This window comes from Lichenostomus cassidix, chromosome 6 (genome assembly GCF_008360975.1).
Source record: "Lichenostomus cassidix isolate B80296 chromosome 6, HeHo_3.0, whole genome shotgun sequence".
In the NCBI taxonomy this organism is placed as follows: domain Eukaryota; kingdom Metazoa; phylum Chordata; class Aves; order Passeriformes; family Meliphagidae; genus Lichenostomus; species Lichenostomus cassidix.
Genome location: NC_139487.1, coordinates 5,848,234 through 5,868,968, shown reverse-complemented (window position 1 = coordinate 5,868,968; position 20,735 = coordinate 5,848,234). Strand labels below are relative to the sequence as shown.

The 20,735-nt window shown below is 36.4% G+C and overlaps 1 protein-coding gene across 2 annotated transcripts; it reads right to left on the bottom strand.

Annotated features, from left to right (window-relative positions):
- Positions 1–4,743: 4,743 nt before the first annotated feature.
- On the bottom strand, positions 4,744–20,711 carry FAM204A (family with sequence similarity 204 member A). 2 transcript variants are annotated; one of them, XM_085064730.1, is made up of 8 exons: positions 20,668–20,711; positions 19,835–20,145; positions 18,789–18,879; positions 18,198–18,231; positions 17,524–17,626; positions 15,732–15,821; positions 5,463–5,569; positions 4,744–5,118 (listed from the first exon to the last, which is right to left on the bottom strand). In XM_085064730.1, the coding sequence occupies exons 2-8, from the start codon at positions 20,066–20,068 to the stop codon at positions 5,067–5,069; spliced, it is 711 nt and encodes a 236-aa protein (XP_084920856.1). In that variant the 5' UTR covers positions 20,069–20,145; positions 20,668–20,711; the 3' UTR covers positions 4,744–5,066. The 2 variants fall into 2 exon arrangements, with proteins under 2 accessions (XP_084920856.1, XP_084920855.1); XM_085064729.1 differs by lacking the exon at positions 20,668–20,711 and adding an exon at positions 20,262–20,642.
- Positions 20,712–20,735: the final 24 nt, after the last annotated feature.

The window sequence follows — 20,735 nt, the reverse complement described above, 5'->3', positions numbered from 1 at the left end:
CATTAACTTGCAAAAAATAAAAGCTCCATCCTACATTGTTTGATGGTAATTAGAAGCTGAATCACGCGATACGTCAACTTTCTGATGTTCTTTGCATGTTTACACTTTATACCAGCACATTACACCTAGTTTTATTTAGGGCTTTCTAAGAATCCTCTGCTATTACAGAGTGTACTTGGAGGAGCTGGTGACATACGTCAAATATAATTGTGGTAAAGGTATTTTTATAAATTTCACAGAAGAGGAATCAATGTTAAAACAATCTCAGTGATCCTTGGTTATGCTGGCAATCTTTTCAATTCACAAAAGAATGCGATGATTTTTCATCACAGGTGCAGATGGTTGGACAGAATCAGAGTTATCAGAGAAAATGCATTTTCTCTTTCTCTCTTTGAGCAGTACTGGTAAACTCAGAGCACTACTAGCTTGGAATTAATGGTCTCTACCAGTAGAGGCCAACTGGACTTTCAGCATTAAAGATCAAAGAAGGTCAGCAACCACCTCCCCGCACAGAAATCCTTAAAATACCGTAAACACAACCTAGCTAGGAGAGTCCACAGGCAAAATTACATTCACTTGATACCTGAATTTGCTGTTTGGGCTACATGAATATATTGTTCATTTCAGGTAGGCTGTGAAAAAAGAATGAACAAAATTTCCTCTTTGGCTACCAGAAAGCAGTCAGTTCTCATTTTGGTAAGAACCTTTATTTCCCTATCTGTCTTTTCTCTTATACCTCTTTTACTCAGTTACAGCAAAGGCTGCCAAAGGCTGATTCATTAGGACATGTAACACAGAAATACAAATGCTCATTTCAATCTGTGGTCACTTCATGCCAGCCTAAAGTCACTTCCATCTGTGAGTCAAGCAGCCAGCACACCTGGAAACTCCAGGAGAAATGAACATACTGTTTATGTCAGGTTGATGATTCAATAGCAAAGAATGAGCATGACAAGCACAATCACATGTAAAATCTGTACAACTCCTTTTATAAAGCTGTTTGCATTTCTTAGTACCTGTTTAACTCCTATGATTTTTGAGGACAAAATATTATATTCCTGGTCTGATTCCAAGTAAAAAACAGAAAAACCTCTCAACTCTGTTAAAATCACAAAGAAACTGGGAAGACAGGATTTGATGGTAAAATAAACACAGCTGGAGGCAGATCAAAGCAATGCAGGCATTTCTCAACAAGAAAGATGACAACTTTTCTCAAATGAAATTGGGGTTTTTACTTACTCTTGTGATACTCAGAACATCTGTATTCAATATCCCAGCTCTTTCACTTGGTGGGACAGATGGTAATGAGGTGCCCAATTCCCAAAGCCTTTCAAAGAGGTTTAGGCACCTGCCTCACAATTGTTCAAGACTGATTTCTCTCTGTTATTCTCAGCTTTGACAAGCAGCAAACCAGGAGATTCCTTCCACTCACCACTTTGCTGCCAGGCAGGAGTTTGCCCTCACATAAATTGCTCGGTCTTTGTATTCCTCTTTTTAGCCACCCCATTTGTAAAGTGAAAATCCCACCCTATTATTAATATATTTAATACTTTTTAAGATGCTTTGAGCTTGCACTAAAGGTACACTATAAACACATCCATATCTAAATTACCAACATTCAAAAATAACAGGAAAAATACTTGTTGGTGGATTAGCTACATACGATCAATGCCAAATAAAAATCTACTCTGGTTTTGCTAAGGTCATTTAGTGCTCTGCAATTCTCATGAGGTAAATATTTTTGAAAGTGGGGAATGCTTTGAGATTAAGCAATACATTACAGTTTTTGATCAAATGCCAGAAGCCATAGGTGAATAGGAAACAGACATCAGTAATTACAGTTCGTACTTCAGCTATTTCAAAACCCCTTGCTTCAATGAGCAAGTATTAACTGGACAGACACTCCTTCACAAATTAGAGGCTGCAAAGACTTATTACACACCACATTTATCTTTGAAACTTGTCCAACAGAATTAAACTAAAAAAATAATGATACAGATTATGGTTGCAGGCAAAAAACTATTAAAACTCTAACAACTATATATATGTTTTTATCTGTCAAACTGTCCCTGCAGCCACTCTTTGGTTAAGGAGCTCAGGAATGTGGTATTAAGAAATACAAGTAATTGTATTAGTATGCTGTTGTCAAACTTCAAACTGGCTGTATTTTATCACAGGAGCTGATAAAAGAATTTCTTGTGTAGGCCTTAAAATGCAATATAATTGCAAGAACATGAGATGGGAGCAGGAATGAAAATGTGTGACACTCCAGTGAGTGAGGAGTGTGCACTGCTCCTGGTACCACACTTGGGAAGCTACACTGTATTTCCTCAAAAGACTAAAGGCTACACAGGATATCCAAGGGTACCAAGAACAATGCTAGATGAAATATGAAATTGTGAAGGAAAAAACTGAGGCAAAACCAGTGCATGCATTTATGTTTTTCAGAACTTCTGAGAGGAGGATGCACTTAGGCAAGGCTGCCTTTAAACTGTTGCCCAACTCAAGACAGCATGAAATGTACTTCTAATAAATATTTCACTTCACAACAGATTTGTGCTGAAATTTATAATTCAAGTACATTCCTCTAGATTGGTAATTTCAGTCAGACAAGGAGATACTGCAAACTTTTCATTTGCTAAAAGAATTATTATTATATCTCAGATTTAGTTCAGTGTAAGAGATTATATATTTAAGCTGATTAAAAAGCTTTCAGTCAACTAAAACAAGCATTTGGATTGGTTTAACACTGTTAAACAGGAAAAGTCAAGTCTCAGAATGCACTTTACTTGTTTGGCCAATATGTACATCACTCACTAAAACTACTACCAAAAAAAAGTGTCAGCAATGCAAGACATTTTAAAATAGATCAGCAATTTAAGAAGATGATTATTACAAGCCCAGTTATGCATTCATTTATTTCTTATGTATTTATAAGGACTCTAAAAAGCTGTATTAGGCTTTTGTATTTTCCTTAAGAGGTTTTTGAACATGGTATAATCCTGGAAATCAACTATTATTATTCTATTATTATTCTATTAATTATAACTATTAATATTCTAAGCAAATACTTTAGGTAGATAAAAAGGCTTGAAATGTGACCATTTTAAAATTAATCACACAAGTAGTAAGCAAATATTCCACATACTTCCTAAACAGTTCCATTACTAATGGCCTAACATAAAACTAATAGGTTAAGTGTAAAACATTCCTGATAGCTGGGCAATAGTTGCTTTTTGAGGGCTTGGATTTTTTTTAAAGCACATTTTCATATCAAAGAACACCAATCCTTGCAATTAGACCAAGATCTTGATTTGTTACTTTTACTCAAATACTGTTACTCTTAAGAGCAATTATGGCAAAAAAATAGCATGTTTAATAAATGGTACTTTAAGAAGTTTAAGGGACATACTGGTGATGTTTGGCACTAAATTATCATCATCATTCTACTTTTCAGTATGTAACAAAGGTCAACTGTATCTAACACCCATCTTCCAGCTGCTTAAAAAAATACCACAAATTATGGACAGGGACGTAACTTCTGGACAGGAATGTAACTTCTGGACAGGAACGTTTGGAACTGAGAAAGATCCTGATGAAGGGTCATGGTGTAATCTCTGTGTTTACACATGCAAACATGCAATTTAAGTTTACAATCAGTTTACTAGAGATAGCTTCCTTCCACACAAATTTTGCAAAGCAAGGTAGTTTGTAAACCATAGTGGGAGATTTACGATGTTATACTGCAGAAACCTGTTTAGCCCCCAATTTACAATCCTGGCAATTGTATTCAACTCTGTCATCGTAACTAATTACAGCTAACTGCAGATTACCATATTGCAAACTCTCATCTGTATGAAAGAAATATGTTAAAAAAAAGAATCAAATATCCCGAGGGCTAATGAACAAAAATGCACTATTCCATCTTGGACTGGAAAGCTGAGCTCTTCCAATTGCTGCCGTAAAACTTCAAATTGCTATTTGTTGGCAAGTTGTTTAAGCCCCAAGTACTTACACAGTAAATCACCATTACACTAATACCATACCTTTGGCCTGAAACATATTAATCTTGGTTAACAATAACCGACATTTACATTACCAATTCAATTCAGGCATTGTGGTGACTAAACATATATGCAAGAGCTTCAGGGAGAAAAGTTATTAGTTTTGAATGTGTACTTACTTTTCACTGAGAACAATTTTGAAGAAACATTATCATCAATTCTTGTTATAATCTTATAACATAAACATTCAAATCCTAATTGATCTGTAAAACATTTGACTTGGAGTAAAATCTGCATTTGTATCTTGGATGCAGCTAACTGTACAACATGAAAGTTCAGATATTTTTCCAAGATATGTATTTATGTATTTTATCTGGGACTTTTAAAGAAACTGGGACTTCTAAAGGGGACTTCTAAATTTGTCTTCTTGGGAATGAAAGAAAAATAGGAAATTGAAATATTCTGAACGTGGCACCAGGATGTGACCAATAGTACCAGATCCTTCCAGGAGAGGGAGGACGGACTTTTTCAGACATTTTTTTTGTGTTTATATTTACTAAAGCTATAAATGCCCTTGGTTTAAAAGAGATAGGTTGACTTTGCTCTTCTTTACTTAGTGTCCTCCCCCAGCTTTCAAGCAGAAAAGTAGTACCTACTGCATTAGGTCTGTGTAGCCCCAGCAGAAAACATACCCCTCCCATTATACACACACATTATATTGCAGTACAGCACAAAACACTTTTGGACCAAGGATTTTATTTCAACTTCAGAAGAGTTCTCCACCAACAAATGCATTCTGAAATGCATTACCTTTAGCTTTCATATCGAGACAAAAAGTGCTATGTTTAACACAGTACTGATGTTTAGATAGTATATTTGCTGTATTATTTATAAGAGAGTGCCAAAACAAGCTAGTGCAATATAACAACATTAAGACAAACACAAGGCATTTGATGTGCTATGTTTTGCTTTGGGGGGGCTTTATGTTTAGATTTCATAAGCTGCCCACAAAAATTCTTCAAGTAACAACAGGTATTTGACTCCTGAGGAAAACAGGATGGATTACATGTAGCCCATGTTGCTTTTTGTTTCCCATCTTTTCTTGGCTTCAAATCTGAAACAGAGCACAAAAACCACATTAGGAATCATGAGTGTATGTGTTTCAGGCATTTAACCATGTTATTCTTAACAACAAAAATAAGAACTTATTTTTAATACTGTAATAAAGACATGGAGACAAATATAGCCATACAACCACCACTTTATTTCTGATAAAGCCTCTGTACTTAAGTCCAATACACTCCTAAAAAAGCCCACCAAAACCCAACAAGGTTCAGCTAAACAAATAAGATTAGCACAAGCCTATTTCAACTAAGAAAACATTTAACTGAGATTGTATTGTACACACTTAGTGCCAATGAAACCACAAATGTTTAATTCCATACTCAAATGACTTACCCCCAAGCAAGCTTCTTTTTCTTTTGAGCTTCTTGGGCAGCCTCTGCTTCTTGCTTGGCTTTTACAAAGTTGCGGCAAGCGGCAGCTTTGGCAATTTTCACACCAAGCTAAGACATGAAAAGGAACAAAGGAAAACTGATTAGATGCAAATGGCTCATATGAAATTTAATCCTCACAAATTACTTGGTATGATATTGTTTCTCAAAAGTCAACAGATACTAAAATATCTGTCAAATATTAGGCTGATGGTGCACTATTAGATCGGACAAACAAGAAACAAACATTTTGTGGTTGCTGTCTTGACTTGACATTATGAGTTATGAAGGAATTTATTCTCCAGAGTTACTGCTATTCTCCAATACAAGCAAGCAATTCATTTACCCCAAATTGCTACAAGCTGCTGTGGACAAACAGGTTTTCTTTCAATCCACACCAAACCGACTGAAATTAGTGAATATGTTTCTGACTGGATATTCTAAATTTCCCCAAAATGTCATGGGAGCATCAAAGAATGGGAGACCCAAGGGAAAGAATACTCTTTAACACCTTGGCTGAAGTTCCTCTCTTAATGCTAATATACTTGAATAATCTGCAGCATCTATGCAAACCAACATTCACTCTGAGAAATGCTTTATCCAGGTAAGATGAGAGAGAGCTCAAGAACATATCTTCAGGTGTAGATACACTGACACATTTTCCATAACTGTCCCATCCAACACACAATAGATAGGTGATCATTTTGTTAACCAAGCAAAAAAACCCAACCAAAATCACCATCACTACAAGCTCTTCTGCCTTATGGTCCTCTCAGGGTTCAAGAATGAAGAAAGCAGCTTTTCTGCAGCAGCCTTTAAGGAAAGGCAGCAAGCACAACATCAGTTTGTGCTTTGTTTGAGGCTCTAAACACTGGCAACACAAGCAGTTGGGAGCTGAGCATAATGGTTTAAAAGGAAATTTGAGATTTTCATAAGCATAATATTTAAAAAGGGAAAAAGAATGCTGAACAAGTTTCTCATCCTCTATTTGCATGTGTTATAAGGTTATAAATATGTACCTCTGGAATAATTTTGATGCACAAAATAATGTGACCAGCTACTTCAAAACCTCTGTATTAGCTACGTAATTTTCCCTTGAGCATTAACATTTTTTATTATCAGTAATTCAATGCCAACATCTGAACTGCCAAATCTCAGGTCAGAGACTAAAACATAACATTCTTTTATTTGCGTTGTCACTTAATATTTAAGGACAGCTATTAACCTTAATATACTTGCAGTATAAAAATGCCTAAGAAAACTCACCTAAAATATTCCAAAAATGTTTGCTTTTAAATTGAAACAGGAGTAATTATTAGCTTAAACAATAGAGCAATCTGATGGCTGAAGTCAGTCAGCAGAACCATGCCTTTATTAGAGGTACTTTGCCTCCTAACACACTTGAAAATTAACTTTTACTGTGTGATGAATAACAGCATCTCCTTAAAATATATTCTAGTAGCCTATTGAGCACTTATATACATACAAATATATACAAGCAAGCTCTACACAAGTGCTGCAGAAATATCTTTTTATCTGCATTTCTTGGAGGAGAGAATGAGTTCTCCCATCTTTGAAAAGTACAGAAAATAAATGGGATAATAAGATCCTCTGCAGCATATGTGGAAGTAAAAGCAGAAACATTTTGCAGCATTGTTGTAATTTCTAGGCTACACAGAGTCAAATTTTCAAGACATGAAAACAAATAAACAGACACAAACATTTTAGTCAGATTAAATGTCTTCTGCTCCCACCCAAACCCAGACATACATCTTCACTCCCTGCTTCCCCCCAAAAGAAATCCATAAAAGCTTGGTCAATGGATTTTACATTAAAAAAAAAAAAACAAAAAAAAAACAACAAACCCACACTAACATTTCAGGTCATCAGATAACTCAATAAAATACAATCTTAAAAGAAGTAAGAAAGCATGAATAAAAATATATACAACAATTTCTTGTGTAGTCAAAGTATCAGCATTTTCCATATAGAACATCCAATATTTTGCTGCATTTTAATTAAGGTGTCTAAACATTATCACAAAGAACTGCAAATTGGTCAGAGCACGCAGTAAGGAAAATTAAGCTCTAAAGGCTTTTTATCACCATATTTCAGGAACCAAGGGTGTAAAATGTTCTAATTTGGGATATATTAAAAGCCATAAAAGGTCTTTCAAAAAGATTAATGGTACTTTGCTTGGATTTAAGATAAGGGCTTTAGCTGGTTGGAAAAGCAGGGCCCTGGCTAGACCCTTGAGGCATTCATCTTTACAGCCACTTGGAAGATTTGTAAAAGCGTCTGCATAACCTCAAGCAAACGCACTGCGACATTTTTTTTTTTAAATTCCTTTCAATTTTACAGGTTTAAAGTGTGTAAATCATACTGGGTAGTAAAGCTGATATAATGGTTCATCCTTGTAACACTATATATATGTGTATTTTGAGACAAACTTAAAAAACAACTTAGTTTCTACAGGGCAAAGACCTTTCCATTTTGAAGTTGACCAATAATCATGTCAAATATCTTCCTCTAGATGTTTAATGTAGCATAAATGAAAATTTCCTACTCATCTGAAATTGTTACCTTGTAACAAATATCTGAAGCTTTGCTTCCTTTTGAACACTTTCAAGGCATTTATTTAAAAATACCAATTATCATACTTTAACTTTTTATGGAATAACAGGTCTCTACGAAAAATATTTATGCCATTCTCTTTTGTTCTTTAATTAAATGAAAACAGATGTTTTCTGAAGTAAAGCGGAACCATTACTGGAGTACTTAAAGTGTTAAGGTCTTTAATTTTTATATCAGTTTGGTCTACAATTCCTGATTGTCTTTACTCAAGCTCAACATTAATGTCAAGCAAGTTACCTAGGAGACGAAAGAGATCAAAGAGACAAAAACCCTCAAATGTCTGATTAATCAAGCCTGCAAACAGCTTATTTCTTTTAGCCTGCATGCAAGTATGAAAATGAGATTCTGGGAGCCGTACATTGTGCAGATTTGTTCATTCTTATCAGAACAAAGCCAGCGGCAGCTTATTTCATGGATCATTGGCACTGTCATCAGTGCTACACAGAACGGGTGACAGCTCCTCATTTTGAGGCTTGAACAAAATTAGCAAAAAGTCGGCACAAATTAGCCTCTCATCTTTTTAGTAATATGACATTATTCATTTACTTTTTATCCAATTTTTAATTTTTTCCTTGTCAGCTATCCCTTTCTAGTGTTTCTTGCACAGCATCATAAAACACTTTTAAAACAAGCAAAGAAATGGCTGAAGTTGAAATAGAATGTAAAGTTCAGGCAGAAGAGTAAACATTTTTTATTAAGTTGCAACAGAATCTACTGTAACTTCCAGAAAACTTCCTTGCAAATCAAGACATTTAACATTAAATATCACAAAGCTGAGACTTGTCTTTAAGACAGGACTGTAAAAAGTAAATGCTGAATGATACAAGTACTGAGACAACAGAATCAAGAACTGCTCCATAAATATTGAGGTATGAAATACAAAATTTGAAACCTACAAAAGCTCCAACAAAACATCTATATTCAAACAGGTCCTGAAATATCCTATGATCATAGCAGAGAAGCCAAACAGCCTTTTAATATAGTGTTACAGTTTCTCATCAAATATGAATCTAGTTATTTCAGGCTTGCCTCTAGCAATGATTTTCTCCTTTTATGTTATGGAATGTTATCCATTGCTGACGTATATAAAATATATAAAGCAAACAAGAATACCGAGTGGATTTTGCAGTGAAAATTGTCCCCTTTCAATGATGTGCTCAACTTCCACTGTAAAATACTTTGTAATACCTTTGTTGTATTTTTATGCTGTGTATTACAACATCAAATTATATTTGGATGACACAGTAATGGAGCAAGGACAGAAAACTGTTCTAATATTAAGCTCTTTGCTAGACTTAAACATTTAAATGCAAGTAACTTCTTCCATTCATGAGAAAACACAGCATTAAAAAATTAACCATAAGCTGTTAGATGCTTTACAGAGCCCCCTTATAACAAAGGCAGTTTTAAAAAAAGAACTGTAGTACTGTTTTCAGCAATTTCTTTATCTCTGTTCTTCTAAGTAAGAAAGCTTATTAACAAGCTTTGAACTTAAAATCACATTTACAATAATGTGCCATCAACAGTTTTATAAGCTAATTAGAAAAAAAGATTAATTAATGACTGGCTGCTAATAAAATGGCAATCATGAAGAAAGAAACCAAGGGTGCTAAGCTTCAACTACCACCAATTAAGAGCTAATTACAAACAAATTATATATGTGTTTTGCTGTGGGCTTTAATTTACTAAAATGGTTTTAATTAAAAGAGAAAACATGCTGATTAATTGAACTGCAGAAAAAATCTACAGTATAAACTGTGCTTTGTCTGTCTCTTTAATTAGACTTGTAACATCTGAAATCTTTTTTTAAGGTTTGTTAAGGAAAAGATATACATAATTAAGGGAGCATAAGAATGTAATTCTAGGTGATAACCCTGCCATGTTCCAAAGGTTAAAAGAAAACCACCTCAATGAAGAGGACTATTTGGAAGCACCTCTACTAAGTGTAAGAAAGGAAATCCTTCACAGATTAAAAACCTCATCTTTTTTCTTTTTTTTTGGGGGGGAGCAGTTCGTCAACAAGCAAGACTTGCAAGCTAACTTGTGCTTGGTTACACTCCACATAAAAACTGCATCGCTTCAGGTATGTAAAAGCACTATGAGAAATGGCAAACATTGCCCAGAACTTAGAAATTTTATTTTACCAACACAATAGCATCAAGTACTAACTCCTGTCCATCCCTGCCAGTAATGTCATCACAATACCTACCCAGATTCTCACCTGGAAACCAGTTTCCAGAATGGTTCTCAGTAGTTATGATCTACAACTGCTTTGTGTACTTCCCTTACTAATTTCTAGGACTAGAAGTTACTTGCAGACAGGAGATACCAATCTGATCATGAGAAAATGGTCAAAGCTGATGCATCAAATTTTGAAGACAACAGCAGGGCTGATCTTGCTGTAACATGAGGATGATATTCCACTGAATAGCCAATTAATTTCATCAATTACAATGGAGATCTTTCATTTAAGTTTGATTAAATACCAGTGTCCCTATAAATTGCAGCTTAAGTCTTTACCCAAAATGCCAGAAGCCACTAAGCCAAATGCTTAGGAAGTGCTGTCAAAAAGTCTGTGCTCTTTAGAGACTGACAAGAGCTACAGCAATTTAGCACACTAAATTACAAAATATTTTAAAAGTAACTTTTGACAAGTAAGTCTAACATGGTCAAGATTATTTTACCATGTTCAAGTTACAGTCCTCAGGCTAATGTGTTCTTAGACAATGTGGCACCTACCTACCAGGCAGCTCACACAAAAAACACCAACAAATGCAAAGTTGGAGCTTTAGTCAGATTAGTTCTCACAATATCAGAGCCAAAAGAAAGCTGCATTCTGCTTTTTGAGACACACAACCATGATTTGAGCACAAAAGCACTATGAAAGAAACCTCTTTCTCTAGGGGATAAAAGCTCGGAAAATGTATTTAAGGTGTGGTGGTGGGAAATCTTTTAAGATTATTTAATTATGAAAATAATTTTTATAAGTATCACTCCAAATTGAAATTGATTTATAGCAGAGTGAAATTACCAGATATCTGCACAAACTATTCTTACTCAAAGGGATAAACACATCCAGCTACGCACAGTCACAGTGTTCTAATTTATCAACATTTATTCTTTTTCAAAATCTAGGTGGATTCCCACTAACACAGTAGGAACAATTTAATTACATCTCAAGATACTATTCCAGAAAGATTTTTACAAAGCATTAAAAAGTTGACATAATTCCAAGTGTCTGTTCCCAGCTCCATATCCAAGTACCTGATACTATTAGATCTCAGCTATCCTACCCTAAGGCATCACCAAAAAATCATGTAATTTCAGCCCAGGTAAGTGTTCACATAAACTTTATTCTCTCAGTAACTTTCATTCCAAAAGGCTCAGAATTTTTTGGGTAACTCCTACATTAACATTAACATTTCTATTGGCATCTCTCAAGTTAAACAAGTCATCCTCAAATGCAATGTTCAAACAATAGCTTCAGGTATGCCAGTCTACATCTGAAAAGCACAACTGTAAAACACGAAGGACTCTGCCAATGCTGGAAGCCCTGGAATGTGATAACAAAGACAGCAACTGGATTACAATAATAAACACTAACTGTGCATATTGTACCATGCACACTGCCATGAACTGCTTAGTTATTTAATACTAGGAGTACTGCATTGTAGGTATTAAAGAAATAATTGAGTAGCCTAACTGTGTTTGAAGATCTACAGTGAATTAATGAGTATGACCCACCTGCATTATGTTGTTGCTCAACACATTTATCAAAGAAGTGCTGATCTTGGACACTGCAATTGCATTACAGCACTGAGGTGCTCCAGAGCCAGAAGCTGAAGGAGCAGTTACCGGAGGCCTGAATTATTCTCTATAACATAATGCACAGATGTCCATATTTTTGTCAGGAAAAGCTTCACTCATGTATAAAGTAATGAAATCAAGAATTTCAGGGTTACCAGCCCTCTCAGTGAAGGAGAACACCCCACATGAGAACATGCTGTGGGATGGCCAAGGATGCCACAGGTAGAGATCTGCCACCTGATAGCTGACAACAGGAGAGAAGGGGTAATACTGGATAGTGAGGTTTGCCAAGAGATTAGACTGAATATCAGCATCATTATGTAAGTACAGCTCATTTTTATAATAGAAATGCAAATGCCAATAAAAAGGAGGAACACACCAGCCAGTCTCAAAAGCTACCTACGAATCCACACATGCAGGCATCAGTAAATACAGCCTCATGCAGGAAGTATCCAAGTTACAACTCTCACACCAAAACCTGGAATACTTCTAGACTGAGCAGTTTTGTTTTAAAAATCAGCATTTGTGTGTATTTGTCAAAGCAAAGAAAACAAGTAACATATTGCCCAAAGCCTCATTTACTGCAGTGCAATGACATTTTCCTTAAAGAATCTGCAACAAGTACCACATGGAAACCTGAACATCCAAACCATGAGGCAGTATCATTTAGGTTTTTAGAATGTAAAATTCTGTGATGCACTGACAGCTGCTAGATTATGCATATTGCCTAAGACATCACTGATTTTAAATGAATCTGATTTTAAAAAACCTTTTCTCACTGTGTCATAACGATAGGATATTGACAGTATCATTTTGACATTCCTTTGCTTTTTAGGACATGTTTTTACCGTCTATACTCATCATCTGTTTATTTTTGGCTTCATTTTTCTAAATACTGAAGCTGCCCTATCAGTTTCACAGGCTTATAAATGTTATACATCAAAAATTAGTTTCACTTATTAAGGCAGGAAACGGCTTTAAGAACTCTGGGATCTGTGCCTCAAAGCAAAAGCTTTATCAGCAGGTTCCAGTCACTGCTTCTTGCAAAAGAAAATGGTGCCGATTAAAACCCCATACACCTGATTTCAAAAAGAACACCTACCCACTGAACATTTCTCACATGGCTGCAAGGGGGGCTGAACCCCAAACACAAGACAGCTGTTTCTCACACACTCTCTGTCCCCAGCCCTCTAACACCGCTCAAGAAAAATGAAAACTATACATAAAGAGATGAAGTTGAGATAAAAGAACAGTAATTCATCCACTTATTACTCCAGACTTCAGAAGTGGTGTACTTCAATACAGCCATGCCTGACTTGCTCACAGAGTTGTGTTGCATTGGAAGTTAGAGGGATACAAATAGCCAGCCACATAATTCAAAAATTAGCTCACTTCTTAGAGGCATTGTATTTTAAAATGGACCTTTCTGTAAATTGCTAAGAGAAGAAAGTAGCAATTGAATCAATACTATAAAACATGAAAGCAAGATTTTTTTAACTGTACTTGTATATAAAACAATGATTGTTCAATCAACCTCTTCCATAATCAAATTCTTTCTAATAGCTCTTCACTGAAACAGTCACCATTAAAACAATTTCCTTAGGAAAAAAAAAGAGCTTCTGAAAAATCACAAAGAAAAATGAACCTTGCAGTGAGTAGTGGAGCACATCTTTACAAGAGCAGAGAACCCCAGTGAATTCACATGGATTCTGCCTCGACAGAACTCCTCATGAGAGATCAAGCCAGTCATTTGAGTTTTCCTTCTTTCAACATACTATTTGTTCAGATAAACCCACTTAACCAAAACCAAGTCAAAGCTGTGAATACTAATAACGTTTCAAGCATTTTGTTTTCAGAATTACAACATGCTAATATTTGAAAGTCAACAATTTGGAGCTAATGTTCCACAAATAATAATACACTGCTGTAGCACCTGGGATATGCTAGATGTTGTATAATCCCGTGGCTACCAAAATCAGATAACAGTTTATCATAAATATTACAAAACCTTAAAACTTCTTACATTAATTTGTTTTTATAGTCAAACAATTTGCACTAGAACCTCAGTATGTTTTATTGATTATAATATTCCAACCACTTTAGAGGAGATGGGATAATGACATTTGTGAAGGAGAACAGCAAGTGTTTTTCATGTTGTACACATGAAAGGTAATAGAACAGTCAGAAGCTGGTCAGACTTAAAGGGAACATCAGGACACATTCCTACCACTGTCAATAGCTGTTATCTTTGCAGACTGAAGTTTTGTCATCACTGGTGACAAGGCAGATAAGAGTCTAGTCATTAGAAACTGCCCTGAGTAACTAAATGGAGGAGTTTAATGATTTTGTAAGAACACTCACTGAGGAACAGTTACTTTTACCTAACCTCAGAGAACCTTAAGAACTGTACTTCCCACTTCAAGAGCCACCTGTTTTTAAAGCCATCACAATATAGTAACACATTGCATTAAACAGATTTAAATCTGCAATTTTACATTAAAGCTTAGTTTAAAATATTGTATTTAAGAAACATTTAAAATATTTGTATGAGAATGAGAAGCAGTAAAAATTTGTCTTTGCTTTCCTAACCCCTTTCTGATACCTTTGAATTTTGCAAGCATATACAGTGGACAGAAAATTCCCATTACCCCTGTGAAGATGGAATATTATGCAAGATAAAGGAATGAAAGCAAAAATTACATAATTAATTTCTAATATAATCCTATAAGTTTTATAGGTTATATCATACAACTCAAATGACTTAAAAATTATCACTTTGACACAAAAATGATCACTTCTCCACTCACTCAAACAGTACTTTTTTTTTTTTTTTAACTGGCTTCAAAACTATTCAACCATCTTTTTATCCTAATTCTTTCCTCTGCATTTTCTTCCCTGTGCACACAGCCCTTGTGGACTTTAGTTACTTAGTTCAGCTGCTACCACCTACCACATGTGCACCAATTTAACAATTTCTTAAAGGAAATTACTGGAGTTATCTGACAGATTCCTCATCAGCTTTAAGTATTCACTAAGCACTACATACAGATTTAAATGTCCCATTTTTGTGCCAAAGAGAGCACAGCTTTCATGAAATTACTCAGACACACCAACTAACAAGACACCATCTTGAAAAAACTGTGTTTCTCTGGATTTGTTTTTAGCTTTATATCTTTACACTAAACAATTATGAGGAGAAAAAATAGCCAACACAATTCTAAGGCTGCAGCACTGTATTTGACAACCATCTACTCCCATTCTTCTTCAGAATTCCTCCTGCCATGGACTCCTGACCACATAAATACACAGGAAAAAAAGTATTGGCACAAAACATGGGGCTCATAGTTCCTCATTTACTCTAGGCTTGCTAAATCTCTACCTGTCTTCAGGCTTCCCAAGCTTATTGGTGAGGTAATGCAAAAAAATATGAGCCACAGGGAACTGACAGGAAGGGAACATCCTATTCCTGTTCTCTTGGCTTGGAACATGCAGAATAATCAAAAGCTAAGTACAGCTAACCAGTTACCAACTCCTCTGAGTTGTGGGGTCAGCAGCAAGGCTCTAAAGCAAGGTTACCTGGGATAGCTCATGGCTGTATTTTCAATTCTTAAACACAGCTACAGCTGTCCAAGCACTGCTACAGCAGCAGCAAAGTCAATCACTGTCAGCAATCTGCTTAGGAAATGGGGAAGATGCTGTAAACAACCTTCAATGCTATTTTAGTCATGACACTTTTAGTCCAGATGTGCAAAACTAAATGACCCCTCAGAGTCTTTGTCAACAGCCCACTTACCTCACGAGTGGCTAATCTGTCACTCAGCTCCTCAGCCTTGGCAATGTCACCTTCAGCCACACACTTCTCTATGCTCAGCTCAAGGCCAGACTAGGGGAAAAAAAAAAAAGTAAATACCTTCAGAACAAAAAGAACATATTTGAAGGGAGTACCTCCTTTCTAAAAATATTTCTTTCATAAAATTCCTTAAGACACTGCATAAACCTGTAATTTCTGTGCACCATAAATCACTCTGTCTGTGTTTTGTAATGGACAGTATAATTAAGAATTCACTGAGAGGCTGCCTGAGCACAAATCATTGCATTAGTTCCACCTTATGTGCAGGATAATACTATAGGTTAAAAAAATTACACGGGCTAGTTTATGCCTGTCACGATAAAATTTCATCTGAAGATCTGGCTTATCTCTTCCATCCCTGGAGCTTTCTAAACCAAAAGTGAAATATATGTGTCAGGTAACATGAAGAATGGCAATTACCACTGTATCGTTACAGTTCTAAGATCTTATCTTTGTCCAAAAAATAGAGTTCTGGCACAAAGCCACTCCACTGTGCTAATAAATTAAAAATTCTAGCAGCCCTATGGAAAACAATGGGAAAGCTTTAGGATTTAAAGGTTGTTTTCCTATTTTCAGAGGTAAACATAACTTGTTTAATGGCAACGCTTACAAATAATGTAACAATAAAAAGTAAATATTTCCTGGAAATTATAGTTGGAAACTTCTGATGGAATACAGAAGGATAACACAGCAGTAGGCACTGACTTCAGAATTTCACAAAAAAACTCATTCTCATAACAAAAGACAATTTACAGCCTCACTGGTTTTAAATATTAGTGAAACTAGAAAAAACATATTTGACAGTTCCATAACATACACTTTTTTAAGAGATAAAAGTGAAAAAGCTAATGGAATTCTGGAGAAACAGTGATCTGCAAACATTGCACATGAATTATTTCAGGTGGTAGATGAAAAAAAAATGCACAATTGGAAGTTGCAGTGATGGAAAATTCTGTTAAGATGTCTTTTCTGAAAATAATGAGACGTATCTTCCAATAGTGATAAAATCCCTGAAATTACAGGGAAACCACCTGCAATTTAATGCTTTGGGATCCATTCCAGATCTATCTTAAACAGTTAATGACAACTAAATAGCCACCAAAAGTAAGAAGCAAACAAATCCTCATGATCTGCACATAGAAACTTACTTTAGGAAAATGAAAAATATGAAATTTATCATAAAGGAAGCTAACTGAACATTTCATGCCACAGAACCCACACACAACTTTATTACAAAAACTACAGAACTAACAGTGCTACCAGAAACTCACAATATAATGAGATTCTTAACTTTTTCATCATGTGTACCAATTGTTTCAGATATTACTGTGTAACTAGGAGTATTTTTGAACAGAAAGTGTTATGAATCCAGTCAAAATGTATGCTAGGTTTGCCCCTTTCATTCTTGTAGCCACTAGTGTCAACTGAAGGATTTATGTCACACATTTTAAAGTTAAAACACAACGAAAAAGAAAAAAATGCAAAGTCAAACAACACATATGAAGTGTTCTGTCTCTCACAACAGGAGAAAACAAAATCAGACAGGAAGCAAGTCTGGATATTAAAAGAAAGCACAGCAACCATTCAAGGATATTTATTTAAAAAGTGCACAAAATTCCTCAGAGTGGCTCGATCCTTTAGTCTGAAATAGCCTCAGTTTTCCTCCTATTTCAATTAAGGTCAAGTTCTTTTACTGCCAAACACAAGCTGACACTGCCTTTGTATTAACAGTCACCTTTTGTGGAGCCCTGCTGTCCACAGGTGATTCAAATCTGTCATTGATTCCAAAGTATTGTGTAAGTTCTTTCCATTTGTCTTCATTTTCCAACTGTTGAGTACTAAAAACAAACAAACAAGTCATTAATATAACCACAACTTCCCTTTCCACAACTTGTAATATCCTTTTCAATGCTAAAATAAACTCTTCCATTTGGCAGACAAGGTCTTTTCACCCATTCAGTTTTTAATTGAAGTGAAATTAATTATTCCTTCCCCTTTGTAAGTGTAATTTCACAAACTTGAAAGCAAGCTGATAGAATCATAAAATCATTTAGGCTGAAAAAGCCCTTTAAGATCAACTCCAACCATAAACCTAACTCTGCCAAGGAGGAAAAGGAAGGGAAGAAGCAGGCTGAAAGGAGGTTGTATGCAGTTACATGCAAAACTAAATAACAAAAGCATTAAGTCTATTGTAAGTTACATTAAATAATGCATTTGTGTTGATTTTTAAAACCAAGCAATAACACTCTATCAAGCAATCACTGGTACAAATCCAGCCTGAACAACAGAGACACTGAACAAATCTGAAAGATATTTTGACACAGTGCTCAAAGCTAGGCTTTGGCAAGCTTATTACAAGTTTTGCCTGCTACTAACAGACCTCAGGTAATCCCATTGACCTGGTTATACCTCTTAGGCACTTCATCAGTCTTTTTCTGTTTTGCTAAGGGAAAAAAAAAAAAAAAGAAAAATCCAACATTACACAGTAATACCCCATAGCATCCAATGACGTTAACAGAGCTCTAATTGGTCACATTTCCTTGAAAGATCAACACACTGGGATTTTTACCCAATGATCATGTGGATTTAAACCACTCAGCTGTAAGAAACTCCTACAATATCTGTAAAGTTTTAACCAGAATATGCAAAAGTTTTACAGAACTACTGAAATACATTTAACCATTATAAATCTGTATTAACTGAATAAGTTCTGCCTCCTTTTTAAGAGGAGGACAAATATATTACTTTAATTTTATGTATCAATCTACAACCCCACTACAACCTTGCAAGTGATGTACAGTAGTGGAAAAATAAAATCCTAGATAACAGCTAGAATACATCTACTAAGGCATTCAATTCTTTATTAAAAAAAAAAAAAAACCAAAACACACCAAAAAAAAACCCCACAAAAACCAAAACCACCAACCTCACAAAGCAGCATGTATTGATACTAATTCAATTTGAAAAAAAAGTAAATTCTGTTAATTATAAAAACCCTACCTTTTCGGCGGCGCTTTCTTTTTCGGCATCTGTTTTCCTCTCTTGCTTGCATTTTCATTTCACGGTGTTTCTTCTGAAGCTCCACAAATTTCTACAAGATTATGAAAAAGCAAATCAGGATTTTTAATTTTCGTCCCATTTTTAAGAAAATACATACAGAAATGCTGTCACAGTATCTTATTTATCCACAGTACCTCATGTTATCTATTACATCCAAATTTATAAATCAAGAACATCCAACTGTGATGATGCTGAACTGGAATTGGTGTTAATCTTTCATCACCTCTCTCTGACTTGCTGCCCTCCCTACATCCCAGGACTGTTCAAATCTGACAGATCTCTCATGGGATGTGACACAGACCACACTTTTGGTGGTTGTGCACTCCTGAGCAATTTCATGTCTTGTTATTGCCTTGCTGGTAGTTTGCAATCCACAAATTAGTGACAGCATGGTCCTTGCACAGCAGGCTACCACAAGGGCTGATGGATGAAAGAGAGCAACCGTTTTTTGCCAATTCTTATTTGGAATCCAAAGCCTAAAACACAGATTGTTTTGTTAAGGGTTGTTTTTTCCCCAGTCTTTACATGCAACAGCAAAATCAGGAGGTCAAAAGGAACTCTTGAGCCTGAATACCTGCAATTAACTCCCACAGCAAGCAGCAAGGTACTATTCCACTCCCCAGGTATTAAGCACCCCCACAGTGGCTGATACACTGAGCTGTAAATCCTAACTAATGCAAAAAGCACCTACCAAGCAGCTCAGAGACCATAAACCACTAAAACACTAGTTTTATGCAACTGTATAGTTATGACAACTCCTTGCTGTGCTTTTAACAACCACCAAACTACCTAATTGCTTGCTTCCTTCCTAAATTCCTGTTCACCTTGCTTGAAACAATCTAAGGTATATAAACTCAGATCATACTTCATCTCATTTCAGATTTGCACATTAACAATTCACATTGAGTTATTTTAATCTAAAAATCAGCCATTCAACTTTGAGCACGCTGCACTATACTCATTTGCAGACCTGCAGTGATACATACATTCCAGATATTTACAGAAACTCCAGGAGGGCACGTTTGAGATTCACTGTCTTCATCTGTCACTGGTACCACAACAGGTTCACTGCTGGCATTACTTTCCTCTCCAGCCCCCTGAACTCTTTCAGTATCTTCCTTTGCATCTTGCTTGGAGGAATCAGGCGATTCTTCTCCATCATCAGAACTTAGATCAACATCACTCTCATTCAGTCCTGGAGGTAACAGCCCACTCCACATCCTCCAGTTTAAACAAGTCCAAACTGCTTCAAGTCAGCGAGAAGACACCAGGTTACCCATCCCAACCCAAAAACAACCTGCAGAAGAGAGAAACAGAAACAGCAGAACACGTCATCAGAAATATTTCAGCTTCTCTCTTACAACTATCATTACATGATTTAGACAAGCACATTATAAAGCTCCTAGTACTTACTATTTCAGGAAAAAGCAGACAGCTTGAGTACACAGGCTGTGCACTGTCCTTTAACGTTGTGCCCCTATGCGTGTCCTTACAGCTTCTTTCAGTTTAGGGCCGACACTGCAGCAAACACCTCCCGTCTCTCCACGGGGGCATCTTCTCCTCGCCGCCGGGCCGCGACACAGAGCCAGCCCGGGGAGGCGACAGGCCGGGGAGTGAGGGAGACCCGCTCCGGAGGCGGCGACGCGAAGAGAAACGCGACACCACGGCGGCCTGGGGGAAGGCAGCCGGCACTCGCCGTCCCTCTGCTCCCCGCACGGCCGGCGGCGCTGCCGAAGCCCTCTCAGGGTCCCTCAGGGTCCCTCAGGGTCCCCCAGAGCCCCCGCCCGGCCCCGCGCCCTGCGCCCGTGGCCGTGTTTACCTGGCCGCCATCTTGGCACCGCCGGAACACCCCGCGCGCGGATTGGGCGGGGCTGCGCAGCCAATCAG